This window comes from Centroberyx affinis, unplaced genomic scaffold (assembly GCF_046629955.1).
Source record: "Centroberyx affinis isolate AG114_WGS23_722 - 3 ecotype Tasmania unplaced genomic scaffold, CSIRO-AGI_Caff_v1 ptg002182l_1, whole genome shotgun sequence".
Taxonomy (NCBI): domain Eukaryota; kingdom Metazoa; phylum Chordata; class Actinopteri; order Beryciformes; family Berycidae; genus Centroberyx; species Centroberyx affinis.
In genome coordinates, this window is record NW_027280490.1 from 44,435 (window position 1) to 70,452 (window position 26,018).

Here is a 26,018-nt window from a genome sequence, read left to right on the forward strand (position 1 = left end):
TCCATCAATATTTAAAGAGTCATAACTTTAACAGCAAGTTGCTGCTTGCTTTCTGTAACAAGTAACTTAATTCTTAATTCTGTTTTTGTTTTATCGTTTTGTTTTTAAATTTTATTCATTAATGACTAATTTATTGACTAATTTCACATAATCTCTCATTTTCATGCAGTTTCTATTGTCTTTTCACTTGTTGCTTGTTCTTATGCTCTGTAAAGTGCATGGTGACAAATATTGTTTATTATTAGTATTATTATATGCCATTGTTGTTCTTATGTATCAACCATTTTGTCAGAATGATATGAACCAACATCATCTGTGTTGCTGTTTTCTCCTCTTTTCTAAAGCTTGTTGTCAAATTCCGCTCTGGAATGAAGATTTTCATTTTTTAAAAACTAGCTTGTCTCCTCCCTCGCTGTTTGAAAGCAGCGCTCTCCCCCTCCCACTCCTGAAAAAAAAAAATTATCTTAATGGCGGAATCAATGAAGCGAGCGAGTAAACTTGTTAAACTAGTGAACTTGTTAAACCAGTAAACTTGTTAAACTAGTAAACTTGTTCAACCAGTAAACTTGTTAAACCAGTGAACTTGTTAAACCAGGAAACATGTTAAACTAGTAAACTTGTTAAACAGTAAACTTGTTAAACAGTAAACTTGTTAAACCAGTAAACTTGTTAAACCAGTAAACATGTTAAACTAGTAAACTTGTTAAACAGTAAACTTGTTAAACCAGTGAACTTGTTAAACCAGTAAACTTGTTAAACTAGTAAACTTGTTAAACTAGTAAACTTGTTAAACAGTAAACTTGTTAAACCAGTGAACATGTTAAACCAGTAAACATGTTAAACTAGAACTTGTTAAACCAGTAAACTTGTTAAACTAGAACTTGTTAAACCAGTAAACTTGTTAAACTAGTAAACTTGCTACCTGCCTCTTCACTTGTCATTGTGGGACATGTGACCTTCAGCAGGAGAAAGATCTGTCAAAGTGAGACTGGTAACCGGTGAGACTTCTCTGTAGGTACGGTTAGCTTAGCTGTTAGCATTTATGCTCGATGCTTTGCATTGTTTGTCCTTGGTAGGCCTCCGTAGTGCAGTGGCTTTGCTGTGTGTTATTTACAAATGTGTTACCGTTTCCGTCGCCCTCTAGTGGTCAGAAGATTTAGCTTGTTGCAGCTTTAAACATGGCGGTGGTGTTCGGTGTGATGTGGTGTCGCCCCCTGCAGGCTGCAGGAGGCGGCGGGCCTGGAGGCGACCGGCATGGTGATCCTGGAGGTGGGCCTGCTGAGCGGCTTCAGCCTGGCGCAGGACGGCCTGCCGACCGGACCTGTGGTCAAGAAAGTGGACACGTCTCCGGGGAAAGTCATCCTGTACTTAGACTCTGTAAGATTCACTCTGTACTTCTTTAATGTATAAGGGTGCAAGCTATAGCTGTGATCTCTGTCTACCCAACGATGTTAAAAGGGCAAAAATAATAATCATCTGCAAACTGAAATTACAGTTAAAATGTACAGTTGTTATGCTACAGAAAATGCAGTGCTATTGTGCAGTGAGCTGTCAAAACAACATGAGCGTTTAAGCTGAAATTTGGTGTATTTATTTACCAAATCACATTAAGTCATGTAAGAGCCTCAATATCACAGCATCATCAACATTTTTTTGAAATCTGCTAGATTGCACCAAACCTACAAATTCATTTTTCTATATTTCATCTTTGCAAATTTGTCAGTGACTGTGCTGATAAAGGTTATACAGTAAGAGTGAATCAGTGACAGAAAATAGTCTGAGAGCAGAAACAGAAAGATCTGTCAGTGACAACAGCTGTGTTGTGCTGAAACACCAAATCAGTGATCACAGACAGTCGCAGGAGACAAAGTTGGCTTCTTAACACTGCTGCCAATGGAGAGAACCGATCAATACACTGCTGAGAGGAAGCAGAAGTACGTCAGTCATGTTGGTGAAAGGTCTAGATCAAAGTGTTTTGATGATGATGATTAAAATGTAAAATGTAAATGTGTTTCCAGGTGACGACAGAGAACATGTGTGTCCAGATTCCTCTGGTTATGGAATATAAAGTCGCCAAAGTCCAGGATGCAACTGTTGTCATCTACGATTATTATGAACCACGTAAGACTGGAGTCTAATAACCAGCTTTATTTGTATAGCTTATAGTTTTAGAAATACTACTACAGCTAATACTACTGCCACTACTATTAGTACTAATACCAACACTACTACTACTGCTGCTATTATAACTACTACTACTACTCATACTTCTACTGTACTACTACTGCCACTACTGCTAAGACTAGTTCTACTGCCTCCACTAGCACTAATACTACTTTCAGTGGTGGAAAGTAACTAAGTACATTTACTCAAGTACTGTACTTAAGTACAATTTTGAGGTACTTGTACTTTACTTGAGTATTTCCATTTTATGCTACTTTGTACTTATACTCCACTACATTTTAGAGGGAAATATTGTACTTTTTACTCCATTACATTTATTTCACAGCTATAGTTACTAGTTACTTTCAGATCAATATTTTATATTTAAAACATTTGATCATCTTTATAAAATAACTATAAAATAGCATTGTTATAAATTAGACTACCCAAAAGTGTAGCTAAACTGTTAAGATTAACTTCACATTGACAACTTTAAAATGCTGCTTACATGTACATGTATGTCAATAAATCAGTATTAATATTCCAATAATTTATGAAAAATATAACTCTCTAAATGGGGACAGTTTGCATAATGAGTATGTTTACTTTGATACTCTAAGTACATTTTGCTGCCAATACTTATGTACTTTTACTTAAGTAAGATTTTGAATGCAGGACTTTTACTTGTAATGGAGTATCTTTACATTGTTGTATTGCTACTTTTACTGAAGTAAAAGATCTCAGTACTTCTTCCACCACTGACTACTTTATTCTTAAAACAATAACATAAGACATTTTGTTTTAACACTTTTCAAGCTACACACTTTAGAGAGAAACAGGTTTCGCAGTAGAAGAAGCAGCACTTGAATATCAGTGACCACATGGTGAGCCTGTAGCTTTGACCTCTGACCTCTCTGTGTCTGTCTCTCCAGGGCGGAGGACGGTGCGGACGTACAGGTCGTCCCGGATGCGGGACATGTCCGCCTGCTCCTTCTGCGGCGATGACTGCAGTCAGTGCCGAGCGGAGGACCAGCCGCACGTGAGCGGCGGCACGTCGCACGCCGTGCGTCACTTCCTGCTGCTCCTCTGCGCTCTGCCGCTCCTGCTCGTCTCCGCTGTGTGAACGAGACAGAGGCCGGTTCAGCTTTTAGATGGATACTGATGTAAGGTTCAACATTTTGTGGAAGGTGTCAGGCCGGCGTTACACGGTGAAACTATTCACGCACTTTGGTTGCATTGGTGAGTTGCGAGTTGCATGAGGTTCATGCAACTTTACTGTTACACAAAGATTTCAAATGCAATCAAAACTACACAACAACACACTCTGCAATGGTTTAAATGGTTGAGAGGGCAAACATTAAGTTAAAAAGTTACTAATTCAGCATCTTAAATCTCTTCACTTTGGCTTAATATGAACATAATGTAAGCTACTGTATATCCACAGTTAGCGATTAAGCTAACGCCAGCTAACATCCACTGCCACATTAACTTTCTATACAGGAAGTACTTAAACTACCTGGAATATGACAATATTTACATGTAAAGTTAATCCACAAATACCTCAAAATACTGGATGAAGGTGAATTATTTTTCTTGGATGTATGTCACATGCTGTTTGCTACGCTAACATTTCTGCTAGCTTTGTTATCTCGGTTGCAAACAGCGCGAAGAAGTTTCACCTGTAACACTTCACAATACATTATCACAAGGCCCAGTGGCTTCGTTTACATGCACAGAGATCCGTTCTCTGCTTACGGTGACAATGAAACACTTGCTTCTGTAGTTTGACGTTTTTTCCGGGTGAAACAGGATGTTGGGACGGGACGTAATGCGGGGAAGGACTGTTCAGAAGTGGGTGGGTTGCAGCGTTGCCTGATGGGAAATGTATTGTACCAGATGCTTAAAATGATCGTATTTTGAGGAAAATTATCGTACGCGAGTCATAACTAAGACAACAAGAGCCTACCATTGTGCAATCTTCAAACAGGCTACTCTATGTGTCTGTAACCCTGATTTCTTGGTGGGTAGCGTTCTCCAGTCACTCTGGGCTGTGGCATCAGTACGGATTCACAGCGGACCTGTGCAAACTCTCTTCAAATGAGCGAGCCAGCCAGCCAATCATGCTTGTTGTGATGATGAACGTGATTCACGTTCATCATCACGGGACTCACGTTCATCACCACAACAAGCATGATGGGATGGAAAGACATCACGTGAGAAGAGATGTGTAAACACAGACGTAGGATCCATATTTTACTATCCGATAGCATAGACTGATTACAACTACTAATACTAAGTGTCACAAAATGATCAAATTATCGTACATTATGGGACTTTTGGCATTATTGATCGTACATCGTACAGAGGGCAAAATTATCGTACAAATACGATAATTATCGTACATCTGGCAACGCTGGTGGGTTGGACCAGAAGAGACATGGAAAGTGACTCATAGGAAGTAGCTGCTAGCCAAGACCACCAGCCTCCTCCAACACCTCCATCACTGAAGAAGAAGAAGGAGATGAGGAAGATTTTGCATCAAATTGGCATCAGATTGTACCCCCATAATGCCTCTGCAAGTTTTAATTTGACAGAAACCAAAAGTGAAAGCAGTGAGATGTTTCCATGTCACAGTCAGCTGTTTAATGCTGCAGTAAGCTGGAATCTTAACCAGGTTTCTCATAATCAGAGTATGAGTTTACCAAGTGATTCTGAACCAGTTCTGATGTTTACATGCATCAAACCAAAACCAGATTACTGAGAAACCAGTTCAGAAGGGAATTCTCTCTGCATGTAAACATAGCCAGTGTGAGTCACATGGCCTGATGGGTAAAATATCTGTCAATGGAAATGATTTTTGAACGATGATGTTGAACTGAATATTTTGTCTTAGATGTTTTTTTTAAATCATGCACTGTATCATGTTTGTAAATGAGGTTTGGTAAATTTCTTTGTGTAACTGGATGATAGAGGAGGGAATTATATTTTTTTTCAAGGTTTTTCTTGCAATGGATCATGGGAAAATGTTAAAAATGATGTCAGCATGTATAGCCAAGCAGATTCTACTACATTAATAATCTTTCATACAAATGTGATTTGCTTTTTCTTTTTTTTCATTCTGCCTGTCACCTTGCATTGTTTAAAAATACAATAAAAATATTTTAATGTTGTTTTTAACTGCAATAGCGTATTGGACAATTATAAACTGCGTAAGCTAAGGATGTATGGAGTCTAAAATTCTTTTTTTTCCCCGTTTTTTTATTTCCATCTTTGATCACCTGTCAATCAAACAGTGTGGGCGGAGCTTGTATTTTCTGTTGATGCAGTCTGAGTTTCTCTTCTCTCTGTCTGTTCAGTCATGGTGGCTATCGCTGCTCATGCTAACTACCCAGTTCTTCTTCTGTTGTTTATTCCAAAACGCATCACTTCCTGTGTGGCAGAGGATTTTTCTACCAGACACCGGCTGTTTAGAACAGACAGCGGAGAAGATTTATGAACTGGATATAGATTAGATCACTGTTGTCTTACAGAACAGACATTTATTTATATGATGTCACAGATTATTACTTTAACCAGCTGCGGTAGTATAAATAGAGGAATAGCCAGTCTGTGACGCATCGCTCTGTGTTCAGTTCAATCTGAAAAACATTTTCTCAGATGAAAGTCTCTGGGTGAATGTATATCTATCTGTGGATCCTTAACACTTATTCTTATAGAGTCACCCTCATAACAAAGGAATGCATAATCACTCAAAACAGGCAGAAACACTCAAATACTGAATTATGATTTAAAACAATCACCTGCATTTCCCCTTTTCACGCTCTTTCACTTGAATTATTATTGGAGGAAGTATTGAGTCTCCAAACATTCTTACAGAAACATTTCTCACAAAGACACAATCATGATGACGCATTTTAAAAATGTCATGCCAAAACAAGATGTAAAACTAGTAACAGTTTAGAATATAAAAAATAATAAAAGTTTGAAAAGTCAAGAAAACATCATACAAGATAAAGGACTTAAAAATAGAAAAGAACACCATCTAAAAGAAAGAACACAATGAAATGGGATACAATAAATAAAGAATTGAATGTTGGAATAGATTAGATTAGAATAGAATATGATATCACTTGTATTTTTGAAGTATAGGATGTATAGGATATTGGAAGAACCATATTTAATTTACATTCCTGAAACCATCATCTTGTGACCCCTCCATGTCATGTCACGCTCCCTGGAGGCGGCCCCGACCCGCAGGTTGAGAACCAGCTGGCTCGCAGCACAGTAGCGGCTCTCCGGCTGAACGATATGAACCGGCACTAAATAACCAACATGGAAGATTTACTCTGTGTGACTGTGAACCTCTGACCGGCCAGATGAATCACTTTAACGTGGCTCATCAGATGAAGAAGTACACTGCAAAAAATCTCCATCTTAACAAGTCATTTAGTCGATTATCGAGTCCGGAGATCATCATTTTCTTAAAATAGGTGAAAAAATCTGCCAACGGTGTTACATAATTTCACTTGTTTCTGATGCAAATCAACTTGTTTGAAGAATTCAGTAGAATCAAGAGTCATTTTCTTGACAGCAGTGCAGTGATCTGCCTTATTCTGACTGGTTTCAACAGACTGACACTCTGTTCTAGAAAACTCCTGAAACAAGTGAAGCTGCATTGGAGACAAGTGGAGTTATCTCTCCTCACTGCAGAATGTTTCTACTGGTTTGAGAACAATAAGATTTGAAGGCTGAATATGAGACTAAATGCACTACGAACCCAAAAAAAACGAACCCTGAAATGTCCTTCATTTCTTATTTAGGATGGGGAATAGTTCACCCAAAAATGAAAATTCTGTCATCATCTACTCACCCTCATTTTTTGGTGAACTATTCCTTTAAGGGGTTTTTCTTGCCTTTTGTGAATGGTTTACAGAGTAATTAATGAGTTATTAATAGAAAAGTTCCCGTCTTCCTGAATTTTTAAATTAGAAAGTAAGGAGTCATGATTAAGGGAGTGACTTGTTAAGATGGATGTTTTTTTTTACAGTGTATCCAAAAACGCAAGCAGGAGCATGAGCGGCACTTTAAAGCGACTCATAACTCTGCACACTAAAGCAGGTATGCTGCCACTTTGATTGTCGCGATAAATCTACGCGACAATCAAAGTGATTGAGGCATAAACGTGAAAGGCGGAGTGTCACGACTTCAAAAGTTTCCCCTGATGACTGACAGCTTGAACCGTCCGCAGAGCCTCGCCTCGCCACGCCACGTTAACTTGCTTCTGCTGCAAACCAGATCCGTTTGCAAGCCCGAGGCCCCGAAAAATATTTGACCCACATGTCGAAGAAAGTTCCCGTCTCGCAGCACAGGTGGGATGGATACTGTAAGGAATTTATCGACCTCTCCGCTCGTTACAGCCGGACGTCCCGCCTCGTTACGCCTGACCATGTGGGACGCCTCGCTCCGTGCGAAAACTCTGCACATGACCGGCCGGTTATACAGCATGAGTCAGCCTGAGTCACGGCAGCCTGTGTTACTATCAGCCAGGATCAGTAAACTGTATAATCTTAACAAAAAGAGATGTGATCCAGTTCACGTGTGAGCGTGGTTCAGCCCAACACACATCTGGTGTTACTTCTCCACACATTTATCTAGTGTTGAAGCTGTGGTGAAACTCCTTTTGCTCTTCTCCTATTTATTTCCCATTTCCTATTTTACGTGCTGTAGCCTATTATTTACTGCTGCAGTAACCGGGATCATTAAAGTTTCGTCTGATCTCATCTGATCTCATCTGATCTGATCAAATCCGATGATCTAATCTTAATTGATCTGATCTAATATAATCCAATTGAATCTCATCTAATTTTTAAAAAAGTGACACCTTCTTCTCTCACAAAATGATTGATAGTGCAAAACTAAAACAAAATATGGTACTTTTTGAAAAATAGATTACAAAAGTCCTTAGCTGACAAAATGATTTTCAACTCGTTTCACAAATTCAAGTAAAGTCTTCACCCCTAAGTCCAAGTCATTTCCCTCTCTTCCAGTTCAAATCCAATTCATCATTTATTTCAAAAGTTGTCAAATTATAGTTAAAATCACTTCACTTGAGTTGCCATCTCTGCTACTCAGCATCAAACAACTGTTTGACCTCTGACCTCTGATCTGGGTTCACTAAAGGCTTTTCATTACAATCAGGGTGTTAATCAGTCAATAAACTCTCGTTTGATGTTTAATATTTTTTATATACTACTCATACTTTTTATATATGACTCATACCAATACACTACTTGTAAAAGAGACCTATTTCTTAACTTTCTATATACTGTATACACACTGCTTCTATTATTTTGTGTTGCATTGTGTTTAATGCGCCCAAGTCAGATTCCTTGTATGTACAAAACTGACTTGGCCTCTCATTCTGAACTTCTGCTATCAAGCAACACATGTGCATCGTCCCAAACTAAAAAACAAACGGATGTGTTGAACGTGACACCTTCTTGGTGAGAACAAGGCTCGTTTGGCTGGTTTCATCCACGCAGGAGAGAGCCGACCCCGTGGAAATCCCACCGAGAGACCGGCTCAGATCAAAGCCTCCCGCCGGATCGGCCGGCTCACGGCTCGGCCCTGAAAGCGTGTATCCAGATCTTGTAAGAATATAAACAAGACCGCAGAGGCAAAATATTTCCTCTAAAGCGCTCCTAACTCCAAGCAAACACAAGCCCCTCAATACATCATTTGTCAGCGAGCGGGCCGGCACCATGTGTACGGTCCGTTCAATCAACACATGCACCGCAGACCGCACCGCTCATTCTCATGGACATCAAACAATGCAAGAATGTCACAATTATACAGCGCCGGAGCTACCATATTTCAAGAGAGCGTTTTGCACAAAAGGAGATGAGTCATTACAACAGCTGCCGCCATCTGGGTTCCATTATCACACGATCGGCCTCATGAGCACCGAGGCTGCGGGCCGATGTGCCATAAATTTGTTGGTATTGGACAAAAATCTAACAATACACTCGAAGGCAGGAACAAGAAATGAACATCTTCTATATACGGGACTGCTGAGTCCACGTCAACAGATTGTGGAAGATATTCTTCAGCACTTTTGCGAGGTGACTTCATCAAGATTCCTTCCCTCTGATGTGAGAGTTGTGACAGTCGAGGCTTCAGCGGTTGCATCACAGAACTCCTAGCAACCCTCCGCCATCATGGAGACCCAGTGGAGAACTGGCTGTGCACAGATGATGGTTAAATACCGGCAGGCTAGAAACAGAGAGCTAGCTGAAAAAGGGAGCGTTATCTATGTTCCCAAGGTCCTATGTTCCCTAGATTTATATGGCACATAATGGGAACATGACAAAGGTTCCTATGTTCCCAGGGTCCTATGTTCCCCAGTTCTACATATGTGCTCTCCCAGGGTCCTATGTTTAACCCTAACCCTAACTAACCATATTAAGCAAATACAGAGCTGGGGAACATCTTTTTCAGGTTCCCATTATGTGCTATATAGAGCTGGGGGACATAGGACCCTGGGAACATATGGACCCTGGGAGAGCACATATGTAGAACTGGGGAACATAGGACCCTGGGAACATAGGAATGACTCCCTGAAAAAGCTTGTTGTGGTTTGGGTGCAGGTGAATTCAGTAACGTTCTCAGTAAAAGTGAATAGTGTGATAAGGTGGATTTGTTTCCAAATGTAGGTTACTGTGACACAGTAAACTGTCTTGTCTTTAGCCCTAGTCTCTACTCCAAAACATGAAGAGTTGTAGCTTGAGAAGAGTCAGCTCAGTTAACCTGAACAAACTGTTAGCTAGCTAACTAGCCAGCAAACACACTGATGTTAATGTGAACATGCTAACGCTAGCTGCTGCTAGATACGTTAGCTAGTGTGCTAATCAGATGTGTTAACAACAAGACAGTGATGGTTAGCTGACCAGATGCTATGGTTAGCTAGCTAACAAGCTGACATTATCTAAACACTAAATCAATCAGATGGATCAGTGATGAAATGATCGGTTCCCAGCTAAAAACAGCACAGAAATTAGCTCTCTATTCAATTCTGCTGAAATGGCCAAATTATATGTTTAAAAATCACAGCCACCAAGAGACATCCAATATGGCCGCCAGAGGGTGAGTTACATCACCTGAAAAACCAGATATAACAGGTCAAGCTGTACTTGTTTCTTTGTGTCTTTTTTCTGTCTTCCTTTCTTCCTATCTATCTATCTATCTATCTATCTATCTATCTATCTATCTATCTTTCTATCTTTCTAAATGTCAGGTATTTTGTGATTTTATATTATTTTATGAATTTAAAGGAACATTTTTTCCCCCCTCCCACACTAATTTCTTCTCGGTTCAAAAGACTCCATTCACTCAGCAAACTCAAAGGCTAACTCTGATATTCAGGTGTTATTACCATTAATTTGGAGCATAAATCTAGTGGTCAGGCCGCAAATTTTGTCCTCTTATCTTAAAATTTGATTTCAGAGTGGTACTCCCTGGATCCACAGCGGAGTTCACCTGGTTAACTCTGCTTCATCAGCTGAAGAGTTTCTTTCCAAAATTACGGGAAAAAACCTCCCGAAGAAACCTTCGTGCCCCAGCAGGTTCATTCAACCTTCCATCTACAAACTGGAGTCTGTTGGTTTTACACAGATGGTCTGATTCCACGCTGATTTAACCTGACTTCCTTGATGTGCCATGTGTTAAAAGGTTACACAGAGGAGAAGGTGGTTTTTGCCCATGTGTTTGAAGTGTTTAATTCCAAAATGAGATCCACCATTTGAAACAGTGACTCAGCTCTTGCAAAATGATTAATTTCACAAGATTAGGGCACTTCTCAGGATTGCAGGCACCTTAAATCCATAGATCCATCAATAGAGCCATAGATAACACCTGGACTGTCTGTATTTTAGAAATATTGAGTAGTGAACTTCTGGTTACATGTATTTCTTTTGCCTCTAAAATGTATATTGGCAATCATGGGACTGAATTCTCCTTCTGTGCTCCGCTCTGCCAGTAGGTGGTAGGCTTGCTCAAGACAAAAAAATCTGGGTTTGAAATCCAAACGACAACTTTCCATGACACAAAGGTAACAACGGGAAACTTTTTATAGAGGCTTTCACATGGCCTGCGTAAGTTAAACTGTGTGAGAATCGAGCCTCGCTGGCTGCCACTGTTAATGGAAGGCAGATGGACCTGGCCCACATGCAGCAAGCTAATGAGGGAAATATGGAATCGGTGTAGGCTTCACACAACCATGCAGACTGGATGCTGATTGTATATTATGGTCTGTCGCTGTCACACCATCCTATTATTTATGTGTACAGTGAAGAGGAGACATGCTAATTCAATTATTGTGGTGCTCTGTGCAAAATAATGCAGCCTGACACTTACTATGAGCATTCGGTATCCTTATGCAAAACAATGGTTTTAGTCAGGATGCAATACAAATACCACAACAACACTTTAAAACATCATGCATCTACTATAGGTGAGCAATTACATCACAGAAAATCCTATAGTAATACCACAGGAGATAAAAAAAAAAAAAATACCACCAAGTGTGATTAAGTCACTACAATAGACACACTGTAAATCCATATTATAAGAATATTCGGTAACACTTTACAATAAGGGTCACTAAGGTAAGGGTTAGTTAATGCTTAATAAGCATTAACTAACCTTTAATTAACAGTTAACTAATGTGTACTAATAGTGTTCATGTTAACTAAGGTATTAATTTATACATTATTTAATAGTTCATAAAGATGACTATTAAATAATGTATAAATGAATACCTTAGTTAACATGAACACCATTAGTAAATGATTACCAGACACATTAGTTAACTGTTAATTAAGGGTTAGTTAATGCTTATTAAGCATTAAGTAACCCTTAACTTAGTGACCCTTATTGTAAAGTGTTACCGAATATTCTAGTGATTTTTTGGTCAGTGTGCCTCTTAATGCTGAAAAAGGAAAAGTGCATTCATTCACGTGGTACACAGTAATATGGAAACATGCTGATGTTCTCCGTAAAATGAGCTGCTCTTTACAGCCTACTTTGCAGTTTCACTGTCCATTTAACTGAACCACACTCAAAAGGCCGGGCTCTGTAAAGCGGCCAGCGGAGGAGATGAGGTCAAGGCTCAGCCATACGTTACACAAGAGGGGGGTCTGGCATCCGTGGTCCAGACCAGGAAGGACAGAGGAAGACAGAGAGAAGATGAAGGAAAAGTCTGGATTCTCTGTAGTGACACACAAAGCAGCTTTTGGTGCAATTTAAACCCTTAAAACTATATTTATCCAGGGAAAGCTGACTGAGCACCGCTGTACGACTCACATTTCTCCTCTCTCACTTCTCCCAAAACAGATTTTCCCAGCTGGTTTTTGGAGGGATTTGAACTGGCAACCTTCTGGTCAAAAGAACATGAGGCGGCAATGCAGTTGGGCAACACTCCCAGCAACAGGCAACACAATGAGAACCAGGCAGGGTCAAGAATGGATTCAAATGTTTTCTTCCAGCAAGATGTTTCCACGATTAAAGCAACAAAGCCAAATTCAGACAACTTTTCTGAATTGTCCTAATGCGGTAAACCCCACCCATCTGGTACCTCAAGCAGATAAAAACCAACACTACCACTTATTCCAGGTCTTTATCAAAGCGCTAACGGCAGACTACCAGGGCGGCACGCTTTAACAACACCGCTCTAATGATCCATTTTCTGGCGGTGCCGCTCCAAAAGTTACCTCGTTTATCACCGCCGCAACACAGACAGAGTGAAACCATTAGCATCAGTAGTTAGTCCAGCTGACAGCAGAGAGGATATTTGGTTGCGTGTCCGTAAGTGTCGGCCGCTCCTCGCAGCTCCGGCCCGTAACCTCAGACACCCGGGTGGCTCTTTTACCGAGCCGCCGCAGCCAAGCGGAGACTCTCATGGCCCGGCGTGATGTCAGCTCAGAGGGCAGAGCCAGCCACAAAACATCAGAAACTGTGTTAGGAACCGGCCGGTCCAGGATCTGCTGGCAGCGGAGTCAACAAGACCTGGATCGAATAGTACTTTCAAAGCTCTTAGGGTGCGATCACACCTACTGTTTGTTTTCTTTGGTCTGAACCAGAGTGGAAAAGTTGACTTTGTTGTATTTTTGGGTTTGGTTCATTCGGGTTCACACTGTCTGATTACAAGCAAACCAGGGCTTGTAAACAAAAGTCACATGACTCACAAGTAGCTCGCTTATTGGACAGAGTTTTGGTTACTTTTTTTGAACAAATCCCATTCCTGTCATTTTAGCGAAGCATGAACTTGTCTGCACTCTTTGCCGTAATTTATCTTCTCTGTCCACAGCTGAATACGAGCATCAGTCCAGACATTTTGTTCTGCTAGGCTTTCCAAGCATGACTACCCATAATCCCGTGGGTTAACGAACAACAGTTCTCTTGTTAGAGGACTGAGACTCTCGCTGCCGTTATTTGGTGCCATCAGAGTTCAAAGGTCATCGTTCTCACCTGGACAATCCAACTAAACTAAAGGAGGAAACACTGCAGAGTTTGAATAAAACGCTCTAAGCTTGTTTGGCATGAACACTCCTTTAGTGTTTGTTTTAATCTGCTTGGTGTACCAGGTGGGTGGGGTTTACCACATCAGATTCAGAGTCCAAGTTCAAGTTGTCAGTCTGGGAAAAATCTACTAAATTGACTTTCAAATGCTTTCCTATGATTGTCTCAATCCTCTTGTCACTCTTGCATGACCCTATGAGGTAAACCCCACCCATCTGGCACATAAGGTGAATAAAACAAACCATAAAAAGTATTTGGTTTGTGTACATACTGAGCTACTGTTCTGACAGATTGTTCTATACAGCGCCTCAACCTATCTGCTGCAATAATGAGAAACTGGAAGGAAGCATCAGATTACATTAAGGCTGGTCTGTTGCACATCGTCTTATACAACATGTAGTTTCAACCAAACGATCTGATTGGCCAAAGATGCATTCCAATCATGGTGATAATTCCCATAAAGCTTTATTGATTGTTATGGCAGCTAGAGAGCTATTTAGTGATCTTTCTTGCTTTGTAGTAAACTTTTCAGACAGTACACACGTGTTGGAAACCATTGTATAAGCCAAAAAAAATAAAAAAAATAAATTTACTGACCCTCATCACATCACTGAAGTGACCATAATCCCAGGAGAGGGTGTTATTATTATGCTGTTCATGTCACAGTGATGTTAAGGAGCACTAAGTTTACTTCCCCTTTCACTTACGTTGCATGTAACATTTATGATGTTGGAGTAATTCTTGAAGGAGCTTTTCCTAAGAACCAGTCCAGAGGCTTTCATGTTCTCTGAGAACATTTGACCAAAGAGCGCAATTAATCTGAGCTGTGGCAGCAGAGACGCAGTTTGTTGATGTAACATGTTCCTGAAGAGCTTGCCCAAAGAAAAGTTTTGGGGGGGAAAAGAACAGCTCTAAGACGGAGAACACATAAACATTAGAGAAGTGTTTCAGTGTGCTGAATCAAAGTCTTGCACTGACACGGCCGGGCTGGATGGAGAGTGACTAATGATTTACTGTAATGTAATTATTGCATTGAAAATTAAACACAATGTTACATCAGTATGAACAGGGCAAGGCACCCAACATTTTTATCCACACTGGCTGCCTCACCCTAAAATTCCTCAGCAACTCAAACTAGTTCATTATTTATTAGCTTTAGTTTTAGAGTTTAGGACAGACCGCAGAATAAAACAAATCTACTTAGCAAACACAACCAAAATATTTAAAAGACTGCTGCTAGTGGCTGGTAGTGCTGCACAATATTGACAATTAATAATGTAATTAAAATTATTTCGCTGAATATTGTAACTGCGATATAGTTTGTAGCAGTATACAGGCAGATTTTTCAATATTTTAGATTTTTCAGAAAATGAGAACCATTTCTAATAGAAAGTGAGATGTTGTTGGTTAAGATTTGCTCTGGTAGAATACAATGAAAGTTGTTTTTTTACAATGTGCAATTTAATTCAAAGGTCAGACTTTGGGCTCAGCAGCAGAATATATATATAACCTTTATTTAACTAGGAATAAGAATAATCACGTTCAGGAATTCATTCTGAGCATTGACCACTCTGATAAAATAACTGCAGGCTCTTGCAATTTGGAAATTGAAGTGGTTCATATTGCGATTATTGATTTGTTTTCAGTTAACTGTGCAGCCTGAATATGACCAGCATTAGTACTTCTCTCAAGTAATCCATGACTTTTATTGATGTTCATTGGTGATCAGTAGGCATGGCAACAACATTGATAGAACTTTTCTCCTCCTACAAGTCTACAGCCCAGTGATGATGGCCTGCAACTGACAGAAACCGTAAAGTCACAGGTAACACTTTACAATAAGGGTCACTAAGTTAAGTTAATTAACGTTAATAACTTACTAACTTAATTAACAGTTAACTAATGTGTAATTTACTAATGGTGTTCATGTTAACTAAGGTATTAATTTATACATTATTTAATAGTTTATAAAGATGACTATTAAATAATGTATAAATTAACTTATTAAGCATTAACTAACCCTGAACTTAGTGACCCTTATTGTAAGGTGTTACCAAGTCACACTTTCACAATAGAGAGGAAGAAACTAGCTATTCTTTTTTATTATGCAAATGTGTTTTTTACATATTATATGTATATTATACATGTATTACATACATACAAAGAAATACACATATAAACAGAAATACACAAATAAACACAAAATATACACATATGACTACAAGTCTACAACTATACATGTGAAAAAGAAACAAAAGAAGACAGAAAAAGAGAAGGAAAATAGATATATAATACTAATAATAGCAATGAATCGAAACAAACCTTAAACACTATGAAATAAAATGAAAACTATATATATACATATAGTGGGGGGGGGGGGGGGTGTAAAAGTAGTCGGGGTGTACAAGGTGACGGATGATCAAGCGGCTGGAGGTTCAGGTTTTATTGAAAACAGATACAGTCATTGTGGTTTGTTCTATGCTGATGTCACTGATAAGAAGACAACATACCAGGAGAAAACTAGCCAATCAGAGCAGAGATCCAACAGAAACGTCTAGTGAAGAGATAACATATCACCAGGCTAAAATACTGGAATAATAAAACTGCTTTGTCATTTGCTTTTTTTTTGCCTTGATGATCATCTTGTGCTGTGAGGCAGGAAAAAAAATCAGACTCTTTAAAATATCAGAGGTTTCCATTGCTGTGTGTGTGGGAACAGAAGAGCGATAACAACTACCAAATCTGTGCTAAATCTCACATGGAAAGATCTTCAGCTTGGCCCGGGACCAGGTGTGATGTCACCCGGCCCGGCCGCTTCAGAGGGAGCCGCTCTGCGTTTCCGACAAACAACCGAACCCCGACCCGAACCCGGCTCTCGCCCCGCCGCTGCACTGTAAAAACTCATACTGCAATTTAGTGAAATCAACTTTATCCATTAACACAATGTATATAGATGTGTTTGTCAATTTCAACTTAAAAGTGCTAGTTATGAGCTTCATGACTTAAAATCATGAGTTGAAAGAACAGCTTATAAAGCATTCACTAAACTCAACACTGTTAGTTTATTAGCAGACTTCCCAGCATGCATTGCATTCGGTTTAACTCTCCAGAAACTCTTCCTCCTTCTTCTGGTTTGAATGAAGTTACAGGATAGAGACTTGTTATGTATGTATGTTTGGTGAATCATAGGTAAATTTCTGATTTAAAAAAAATAAATAAAAAAACATGATAAAATCTACTATCTATCTCATGATGCACATGGCAAGTACAATCCACTACAAGTAAGTGTATTGCAGCTGCAGACTATATGCTGAGCTGTGTATTAATCATGTGATACAAGAGGAACTCGAACTTAAACCTAGCAAACCTTGTGAAAATATAAATGACACTGGATTTCAGTTCATCAGTTAATGCATTCAGCTTGGAAACAGGAATCAGCATGACTAGACATTTGTTGATTGAACTTATTGTCTTAAGTTCACTCAGTTAGCTTTTCTACATTAGCTTTAACTAACTAATGACCTTTGACCTAACTATTCAGCACTACTTCAGTCAACTTTATAATTTTAAGGCAGCAAGGAAACTTCTGTTTTGAAGTTGAACTGCCTCAATATTTTTTGCAGTGTGCGTCGGCCTGGCAGGACCCGCCACAGACCGGTCATGGAAAGTCTACCGGCCGTCTTCCCCCGCTCACTCACTCTCTCTCTCTCTGCTGTTTAAAAAGGAGCTGACTCATCACGCTGTCTGGGGTCACTTCAAAAGGAAGCCGACGCGGGTCGAGCTCATCGCTGGGGTTTTTTTTTTTTTTTTTTTTTTTTTCCACATGCAGAAGAAGCACCGAGCTGAACTCCTGCTGTGGTTTTCCAGGGTGTTTGGTGTGTGTGTGTGTGTGTGTGGGGCCGGTGACGCACACAGATACATTTGGCACTGAGACACTTTAAAGCAGTGGTTCTCAACGTGGGGTCCGGGGACCACCAGGGGTCCTTGAGGGGGCTCCAGGGGGTCCCCAGCAACTTGATGAATTGTTAAATTTCAGCATTATTTAATTTACAAGCAGTTAAATTAAAAACAATTAGAGAATGTAGAAGAAAAGACTATTTTGATCATAGTTTCTCTGTTATCTCTCTACCTACAATGCGAATAGTCATGGAATTCTGGACAAAATCATATCTGACAATAAAAATATTCTCAGATTTGGGTCCGAGAGACAAAATCTCATCAAATGGGGGTCTAATGTGGACTAAATTAGGGGTCCATTGTATGAAAAAGGTTGAGAATCACTGCTTTAAAGGATGCTGGCAGAGAAATTGTCATGCTGTACCTCTCTGACACAAACAGACCCACAACTGCTACTTTCAATGCAGTGATAGTGTAGTGTGCTGTACTGTTACTGTAATCCCCCTTCATTAGGTTAACCTGTGTCTATCCTGCATTACTACTATAGATCATTCTTTTTGAATGTTGCACATGCTGGAAGTTAAAGTCACACTGAAACAGCATTTTGAGAACATTTACCTTTCTGGTTAAAGCAGGATGTTGGGGGGTGGGACACAATGTGGGGAGGAATCATTGAAAAGTGGCTGACAGTGTGTAAACCAATGGGACATCAGCTGGGGAGAGAAAGGCAGTTTGATTTGTATATCACAATATGGAAAATTAGTTAATTGGGTGAAAAGTTATTGTCACTTTAAATTCATGTAAACACAGTTTTCACAAACTTTTTAGGCTGACATAAATCTTTATGACCTAAATTCATAGCGTGCATCACAGTAATGAAGTAATGAAAATGAGGTTGTTTAAAGGTTCAATAAGGAATATTTTGACTGTGCCATAGCAGATGACCATATTTTTCATATCTGTGGGAGCTACACTCACCGAGCACTTCATTAGGGACACCTTACTAATACTGGGTAGGTATCAGCTTTCAGCTCAGTGTCAACCAGCTACCAAAGTGCCATCCTCCTCCAGGTTGGATGTGTTGCATTCTGGGATGCTTTTCTGCTCTCCACAGTTGTAAAGAGGTTATCTGAGTTACTGTAGACTTTCTGTCAGCTCCAACCAGTCCGGCCATTCTCCTCTGACCTCTGACCTCTCTCCAGCACCATTCTGTGTAACCTCTAGAGACTGTTGTGTGTGAAAATCCCAGGAGATCAGCAGGTTCAGAAATACTCAAACCAGCCCGTCTGGCACCAACAGCCACGCCACGGTCAAAGTCACTGAGATCACATTTTTTCCCCATTCTGATGTTTGATGTGAACATGAACTGAAGCTGCTGACCTGTATCTGCATGATCTTATGCATTGCACTGCTGCCACATGACTGGCTGAATGGATAATTGCGTGAATAAGCAGGTGAACCTAATAAGCAGGTGTTCCTAATAAAGTGCTCGGTGAGTGTATGTGGGATAGTGCTGTTGATCATCCAGCTGCTGAGATTTCTGGCTTTCAAAACTCGCTTTCTGGCCTGTATATCTGTTTTTGGAAGAAAAACTCCCCACCGCTGGAGTTCCAGGTTGTACCGGTACCGGCCCAGGTGGCATGGCACCGGTACCGGTGCAGCGGAGAAGCCGCACAGCAGCTCACATCGATCACACATCGGAGCTCACATCGATCCGAGACGCGAGGCTGGTGTCCATCCACAGACCGTCAGCCCAGGAAAGAATAAGCGGTTTTAAATGTGGAAACGTCCCAAGAATGTTCATTGATAGCAGTTGCGGTTTAACGGTGATGTAAGTAGAACGTCGAGCGGTGATTTATGAATGGAGCCAAAAATGACAGAGTGGGCCATCTGTAACCGGGTCAAACCTCTAGCGTCTTCGGAGAGAGAGAAAAAAATGTCTCTGAGGGAAAGGTCAGAGGGTCGGGCTGCTGGGTTCCTCTCAGCGTTACGCCAGAGGAATGATGATTGGCAGCGTGTGCAGGCGGCCTGCTGCAAGTCAAACTCCTCCATGTTGAGTTAGGACAGTTTATGGTCTCTGGGAGTGTGAAGGCTTCTCACGAGCTGCTTCCAGGTCTGTTTTGGCCGCTGGGGAAAAAAAATGCAGCGTCATGAAAGTTCAGCGGTCAGTGGAGAGAAGAGAAGAGAAGAAGAGTGTGGAAGGAACAAACTGTTTTGTTTCCCTACTCTGGTTGCTTGTTCCTTTCTTAGTATTTTCTGAAGTCAGTAATATTACTTAAAGTGATGTTGAACTTATTGTAGTGTCTTGGGTTGTGTCTTTCCCTCCATGATATAACCCCAAAATCAGTGATTCTGTGATCTGTTGCACATTTTGAAACACTGAAGGAGTGCTGCTACAGTGTTTATTAAACCTTTCAGTTTGAAAAAGTGGAACACCGAAATCCCGATGGAACAAAGAAAAAATACATTTACCAATAATTGTCGATAAGCGGAAAAAAGTTGGGAGATAGGACTTTGACACATCAGATTCTGCCAATATATAAAAAACTAGTCTTTCCTTGACTACATTTTAAATCACATCCATTACTACACATTTTGTATAGGCTCTATAAGCATTGCATCAAAAAACAGTACAATTGTAAATTAAATCCACATCAAACCTGTTCAGGCATGTGGAGGAAATGTTAAGATAACTAACTGCAACATTAAATGCTCAAATTTAATCATGACAGTAACTTTAACATCCATCCAGCTACTTACTTGGTTAGCCTGGTTGTTAGTCTTGCTAGCTAGTAGGATAGCTAGTAGCAAATCACTAATAACATGCATTTTCAGAATCATATTTTCAAAATGGTGAACATAGACTGTAACAGCATATGTAATATCACATACAGAAATCTTTGTCCCAAACACATTTTCAATGAGCTACTTTTTTTTACCCTAACCCTAGATTTTAACACCAGTAATTTTACTGGTGTTACTGGTTAAATTTCAGTGAAGCAACACTCTACTAATACTTGAGTAGGATGTTTTATTTCTCTGTCCAGCGCTGGTTAAGTGTGTGTTAAGTCTTGGGTGTTTATGAAGTCATTTTAACCAAACTGGTTCATCTCAAAGTGTTTAATAGGGAGCAAAGAACATAGATGGAGAATATAACGAGATAAGTGTGTCTGTGTCTTGGAACAAATCGATTAATCACAAAGTGCTTTCAGAAGACAGGTCAAAACAAGACAGCGATACAGATAAATATGTGTGTGTGTGTGTGTGTGTGTGTGTGTGTGTGTTGGAGCGGCAAAGGGATTTCGGAGGCTTGTGCGAACATGCAAAAGTTTGATTTTGCAACCATTTCTTCTAGTACATATTGATATATATTTATTTACTCAGGATACTTACAGGAGAGGATCAGATGAGATGAACCTGGTTGAGGACGAGGGGAAACAAACTGCAGAAGAGTTGGACCTAGATAACATTACAATAAATTAAAGATACGTCTTAATCAACGCAGACTTCCTATTGGGAGGAATTCTCACATGTCAGCTATTGAGAGATTTAATGATTTACAGATGCTTGCAGTTTACAGATTTACAATTTTACAGTCCAGTGGAAGAGAACAAATAATGCCTTTCACCTTAAAATGCTGCGAATACATGAACACATTTATGGAGCGATCTGAAGCACAAGACCGAGCGAGCGTTAGGCCAGAGGAATGGTTGATTGGCAGCGTGTGCAGGCAGCCTGCTGCAAGTCAAACTCCTCCATGTTGAGGAAGGACAGTTTATGGTCTCTGGGAGTGTGAAGGCTTCTCAGGAGCTGCTTCCAGATCAGTTTTGGCCGCTGCGGGAAAAAAATGCAGCGTCGTGACTGAGCAATTCTGTCAGCGAAGGGATGAGTGTGTTTGTGTGTGTCAGAGTTCACCCTAACCCAGACACTATGTACAAGAGCATGTAGGACTCTATGGAACACGTATGACCCACTACTATTTTACACTGATTAGCCATTTAAAGGTCCCATATGGTGTAAAACAGGACTCCCCTTGCCTCTGTGATGATAAAGGAGTTGGATGGTCTATCTAAACATGGTGAAAGTATCAAAACGCACGGTCGCCAACTAAATCCACACAATCCATATTAGTGCAGCGAGCCTCTAAACGAGCCGTTTGGACTTCCGTAACTTTGTGGCGTCACAAAGGTTCGCTCATTATCATTTTTGTAAGAAATAATAGACGAACAAAGTGTTTTTTTCAAAGCGGTTGAGCGGTTGTCATTGTTTATTTACCGGAGAGTTTTCCCTACCTGTAGCCGCCGGGCCGCGGCGTCTCACGTTTCACTCTCGAAACGGTTAGCCGATCGGAACGGAGGGGTCGTTAATATTAATGAGCCTTAAAGACACGGCGACAGAAACGGCCTGTTCTTGGTAAGGCTCAGAGAGATGCTGGAAAATGAACGTGGAGAAATGGATTGAGAGTGTTTTTGGTTCATGACACGGAGTCATTCCTATGTTCCCAGGGTCCTATGTTCCCCAGATTTATATGGCACATAATGGGAATGTGACAGAGGGTCCTATGTTCCCAGGGTCCTATGTTCCCCAGTTCTACATGTGTGCTCTCCCAGGGTCCTATGTTCCCAGGGTCCTATGTTCCCCAGCTCTATATAGCACATAATGGGAACCTGAAAAAGATGTTCCCCAGCTCTGTATTCGCTTAATATGGTTAGTAAGGGTTAGGGTTAAACATAGGACCCTGGGAACATAGGACCCTGGAAGAGCACATATGTAGAACTGGGGAACATAGGACCCTGGGAACATAGATACGCTCCCCATGACACCACACACACAGCTTTGAACGGACCTCAAGACATAAAATACAACACTGGACACTGGAGAATATGGGACCTTTAAAATTATGTTTAGAGCTCGGTGGGTGAGTACTATTTTGGCTAAATGTTTAAAACATGTCTCCCTGATGATATCCCTATATTGAGCTGAGGAATTCTGCAAAAGGACATTAAGACATACTGAAAAAGTGTATGTGTACGTCTTTGAAGAAGAGAGGGAGCTGCTCATACTGTCGTTAAAATATTAAGTTGCTCAAATGCAGTGAATGTAATAATATTATACTTCCATAACCTTTGAGGCATGCTTGTGATAAAGAGCTATATAAACAAACATGACTTACTTACTGACAGACTAAACATGACTTACTGTATCTCTGTATCTGGGCATTTTTTGACCATTTTGAAAAGTACAACCCAGACTCAGAGTTAGAATAATAAAAACAACATACCTGCTTTCATCAAACCCCCCCCCCCCCCCCCACTCCCTCTAACCTCCCAGCCAGGTTTCTATGAAGGCGTTCGCCCCAGTTAAACAGCACAGCGGACAGTTACATCAGATCCTGTGGATTGGTAAAAGGCAGAATTGTGTTTATGACATTACTTCAAGACAAATTATCTCTTCTATTCGTCAAATTCTTAGTCCTTGCCAGACAACGGAAACTGCCGGAGAGCCGCAGTTAAAGCCAGATTCCTATTAGCGGAAGAGCTCGCATTTATATTCAGCCTGAGCCCAGCGTGGGTTTATGTAGTCAGCTGCCATAGACTTACTAAATCACCAATTAAGAGTAATGAGAAGCAGGCAGCAATGTTTATTTTCAGAGTCACGTGTCGCCACCATACATGTGAGTGTGAAAACAAGTGGACAAACATGGAAAAAGTGAATGTTACAGATTTTGCTGAATTAACTTGATACAGCTCATCCCGTGTATTTCAGCGTTGTTCGATGTTCTCATGCAGAGAAAATCAGAGAAACGCCTCCAAATAAAAGTTGTTGATTGGGGATTCTGCCAAGCAGAGTGACTCCACACGGGCCAGGATCCCTCCAGAGAATCAGAGCTACTTCAGTCGTCAAGCACAATAAATATCCAATACATTTGCCTGGTGCATTGAAAGATAATTGCTTCCATTTTTCATGTCCGATTCATCTGGTGCTTTGGCCTTGGAGTGGAGTAAAAACCAGGTGAAACTGGAATGCTTGGTTTGGTTCTCTAAGTAATCAGCACAAACTTAAAGGAATAAACCCAGTTTTGGGAGATTGTCCTGTTGGTCAGTTTTCCCCTTAAGTGATGAGAACATAGACACCAAAATCATCCATGTGACCCGGTGGATCATTGGCTCTGGTGCTCCATGCAAAAACACTGGAGTCATTCCTATGTTCCCAGGGTCCTATGTTCCCCAGATTTATATGGCACATAATGGGACCATGACAAAGGGTCCTATGTTCCCCAGTTCTACATATGTGCTCTCCCAGTGTCCTATGTTCCCAAGGTCCTATGTTACCAGGGTCCTATGTTCCCCAGCTCTATATAGTACATAATGGGAACCTGAAAAAGATATTCCCCAGCTCTTTATTCGCTTAATATGGTTAGTTAGGGTTAGGGTTAAACATGGGACCATGGGAACATAGATATGCTCCCCATGACACCACACACACAGCTTTGAATGGACCTCAAGACACAAGGTTGGTTGCTTGTAGATGTTTACCCAGAGCCCTGACCACAACTGTTTCAAAGAACAGAAGGGCTTTTTATCAGAGCTATATAGGTTAGGGTTAGAGTGAAACATAGGACCCTGGGAACATAGGACCCTTTGTCATGTTCCCATTATGTGCCATATAAATCTGGGGAACATAGGACCCTGGGAACATACTGTAGGACCCTTTGTCATGTTCCCATGAAATTAAAACAATATATCTGACAGGTAAGTTGACCGATCTCCCAAAAACTTGGTGTTTGGCCATTATTGGACCAATTAGATTAAAAATTTAGCCATTATTACCGGTGCTAAATAAACGGGAGTCATTGTTGGGGCTGTGATTTGTTTCATAATCTAGTAAAAATAATTTATCTACTCACTAGCCAACCTGGAAGATTAAAAATTCAACTTCTAGATTAGTGGTTCTCAATGTGGGGTCCGGGAACCGTCAGGGGTCCTTGAGGGGGTTCCAGGGGGTCCCCAGCAAACTGATGAATTGTTAAACTTCAGCATTATTTCATTTACAAGATCTTAATACAATTAAAGAATGTAGAAGAATGACTATTTTTTTCTGGACAAAATCATATCTGACAATAAAAATATTCTCAGGTTTGGGTCAGAGAGAAAATCTCATCAAATGGGGGTCTGTGGCCCTAAAGTGGGCTGAATGTGGGGTCCTGGATATGAAAAAGGTTGAGAATCACTGTTTTAGATCACTGTCAGTCATGTATCATACCTGTATCTTTAGTCTGGAGGTCAGAGGAGTGAAAGGGGTTTATGAACACTTTCCCCTCCTTCAGCAATACCCCAGCTGTTACGCTGCTGGTTGGGAGGTCACATACTTATGAACTATTACACGTGGCGTCATGAACAGTTATCAGATGGTTTCTGAGCATTTCTGTGTTGATGTTGAAATGAGTTATAACCATCAGACGGTAACAAGATAAGGTCAGTGCAGAATCAGACGGGTCGTATCATGTGATTACATCACTCTGGTGGAAGTTACAGACTCTTCTCCCTGCCAGGCTGAGATGGGAGGCAGAGCAGATTTCTTTCCACATAAAATATCCATCGTTTGACAAAAGGTGATACTACCTCATCTTACAAAATAACTCAAATGATGGTTCCTTTCAACAGATATTAGGTAACTTTGCCAGTGTTGTTTCACCGCATTTAATGAAACGATTAAATGATGAATTATATCACATTGCAGATGTAGACTTCACTTATTTCTCCCGAGGGCGGCCTTGCTGTTGTTCAGCTTCTTCCGATGTGAAGTAACTGTTAGCTTGTAAAACTAGACTTTCAAAGCAGCTTGGCCAACACTGAGCTGGAGTACATGGCTGACAAAATGATCACACTCGTAGAAACTGGATCGATCTATATTGATTTTGGCTGATTCGTGACCTCCTTACTATCGGTTGCTTATAATACTGGCAATCTGGGAATTGAATCTTTCTTCTGCTCTTGCACTTATTGTAAATCTCTCTGTGGATCTCTGGATGAGAGCGTCACATAGTTGGCAAAAATGTAAAATGTGAATATAGATACTGAATGAGGGACCTGAAGCAATGATTGTTTTCCAAAATCAATATCAGGCAATTGCACAACATGCCGTCAGACCAATTACCTTCCACTGGGTATTTGTGACCTTTTAAAAACTCTAATTGAAATGGTGCCTTCCTTACGCAAATGGTATCAATAAACTGCCATGTGTTTTTTTTTTTTTTTTCAGAGGCTGGTTCTAGGAACTCTGGCAGAGCGTCAGCATCAAAGAGGGGAGAACAGCGAGAGAGAGAGACAAGCTGATACGATGCTTTGACATGCGGCGTACACATCGACCCTCTTGTCCAGGAT

General features: G+C 40.5%; 1 protein-coding gene across 1 annotated transcript in view; it reads left to right on the forward strand.

Annotated features, from left to right (window-relative positions):
* The window catches only part of cd109 (CD109 molecule), an 85,606-nt gene that overhangs the window by 36,901 nt on the left and 22,687 nt on the right, over nt 1-26,018 (forward strand). The window contains exons 32-34 of the mRNA XM_071532265.1: nt 1,221-1,377; nt 2,019-2,121; nt 3,096-3,280. Of these exons, the coding sequence (XP_071388366.1) occupies nt 1,221-1,377; nt 2,019-2,121; nt 3,096-3,280 (445 nt within the window). The remainder of the gene's footprint in view (nt 1-1,220; nt 1,378-2,018; nt 2,122-3,095; nt 3,281-26,018) is intronic.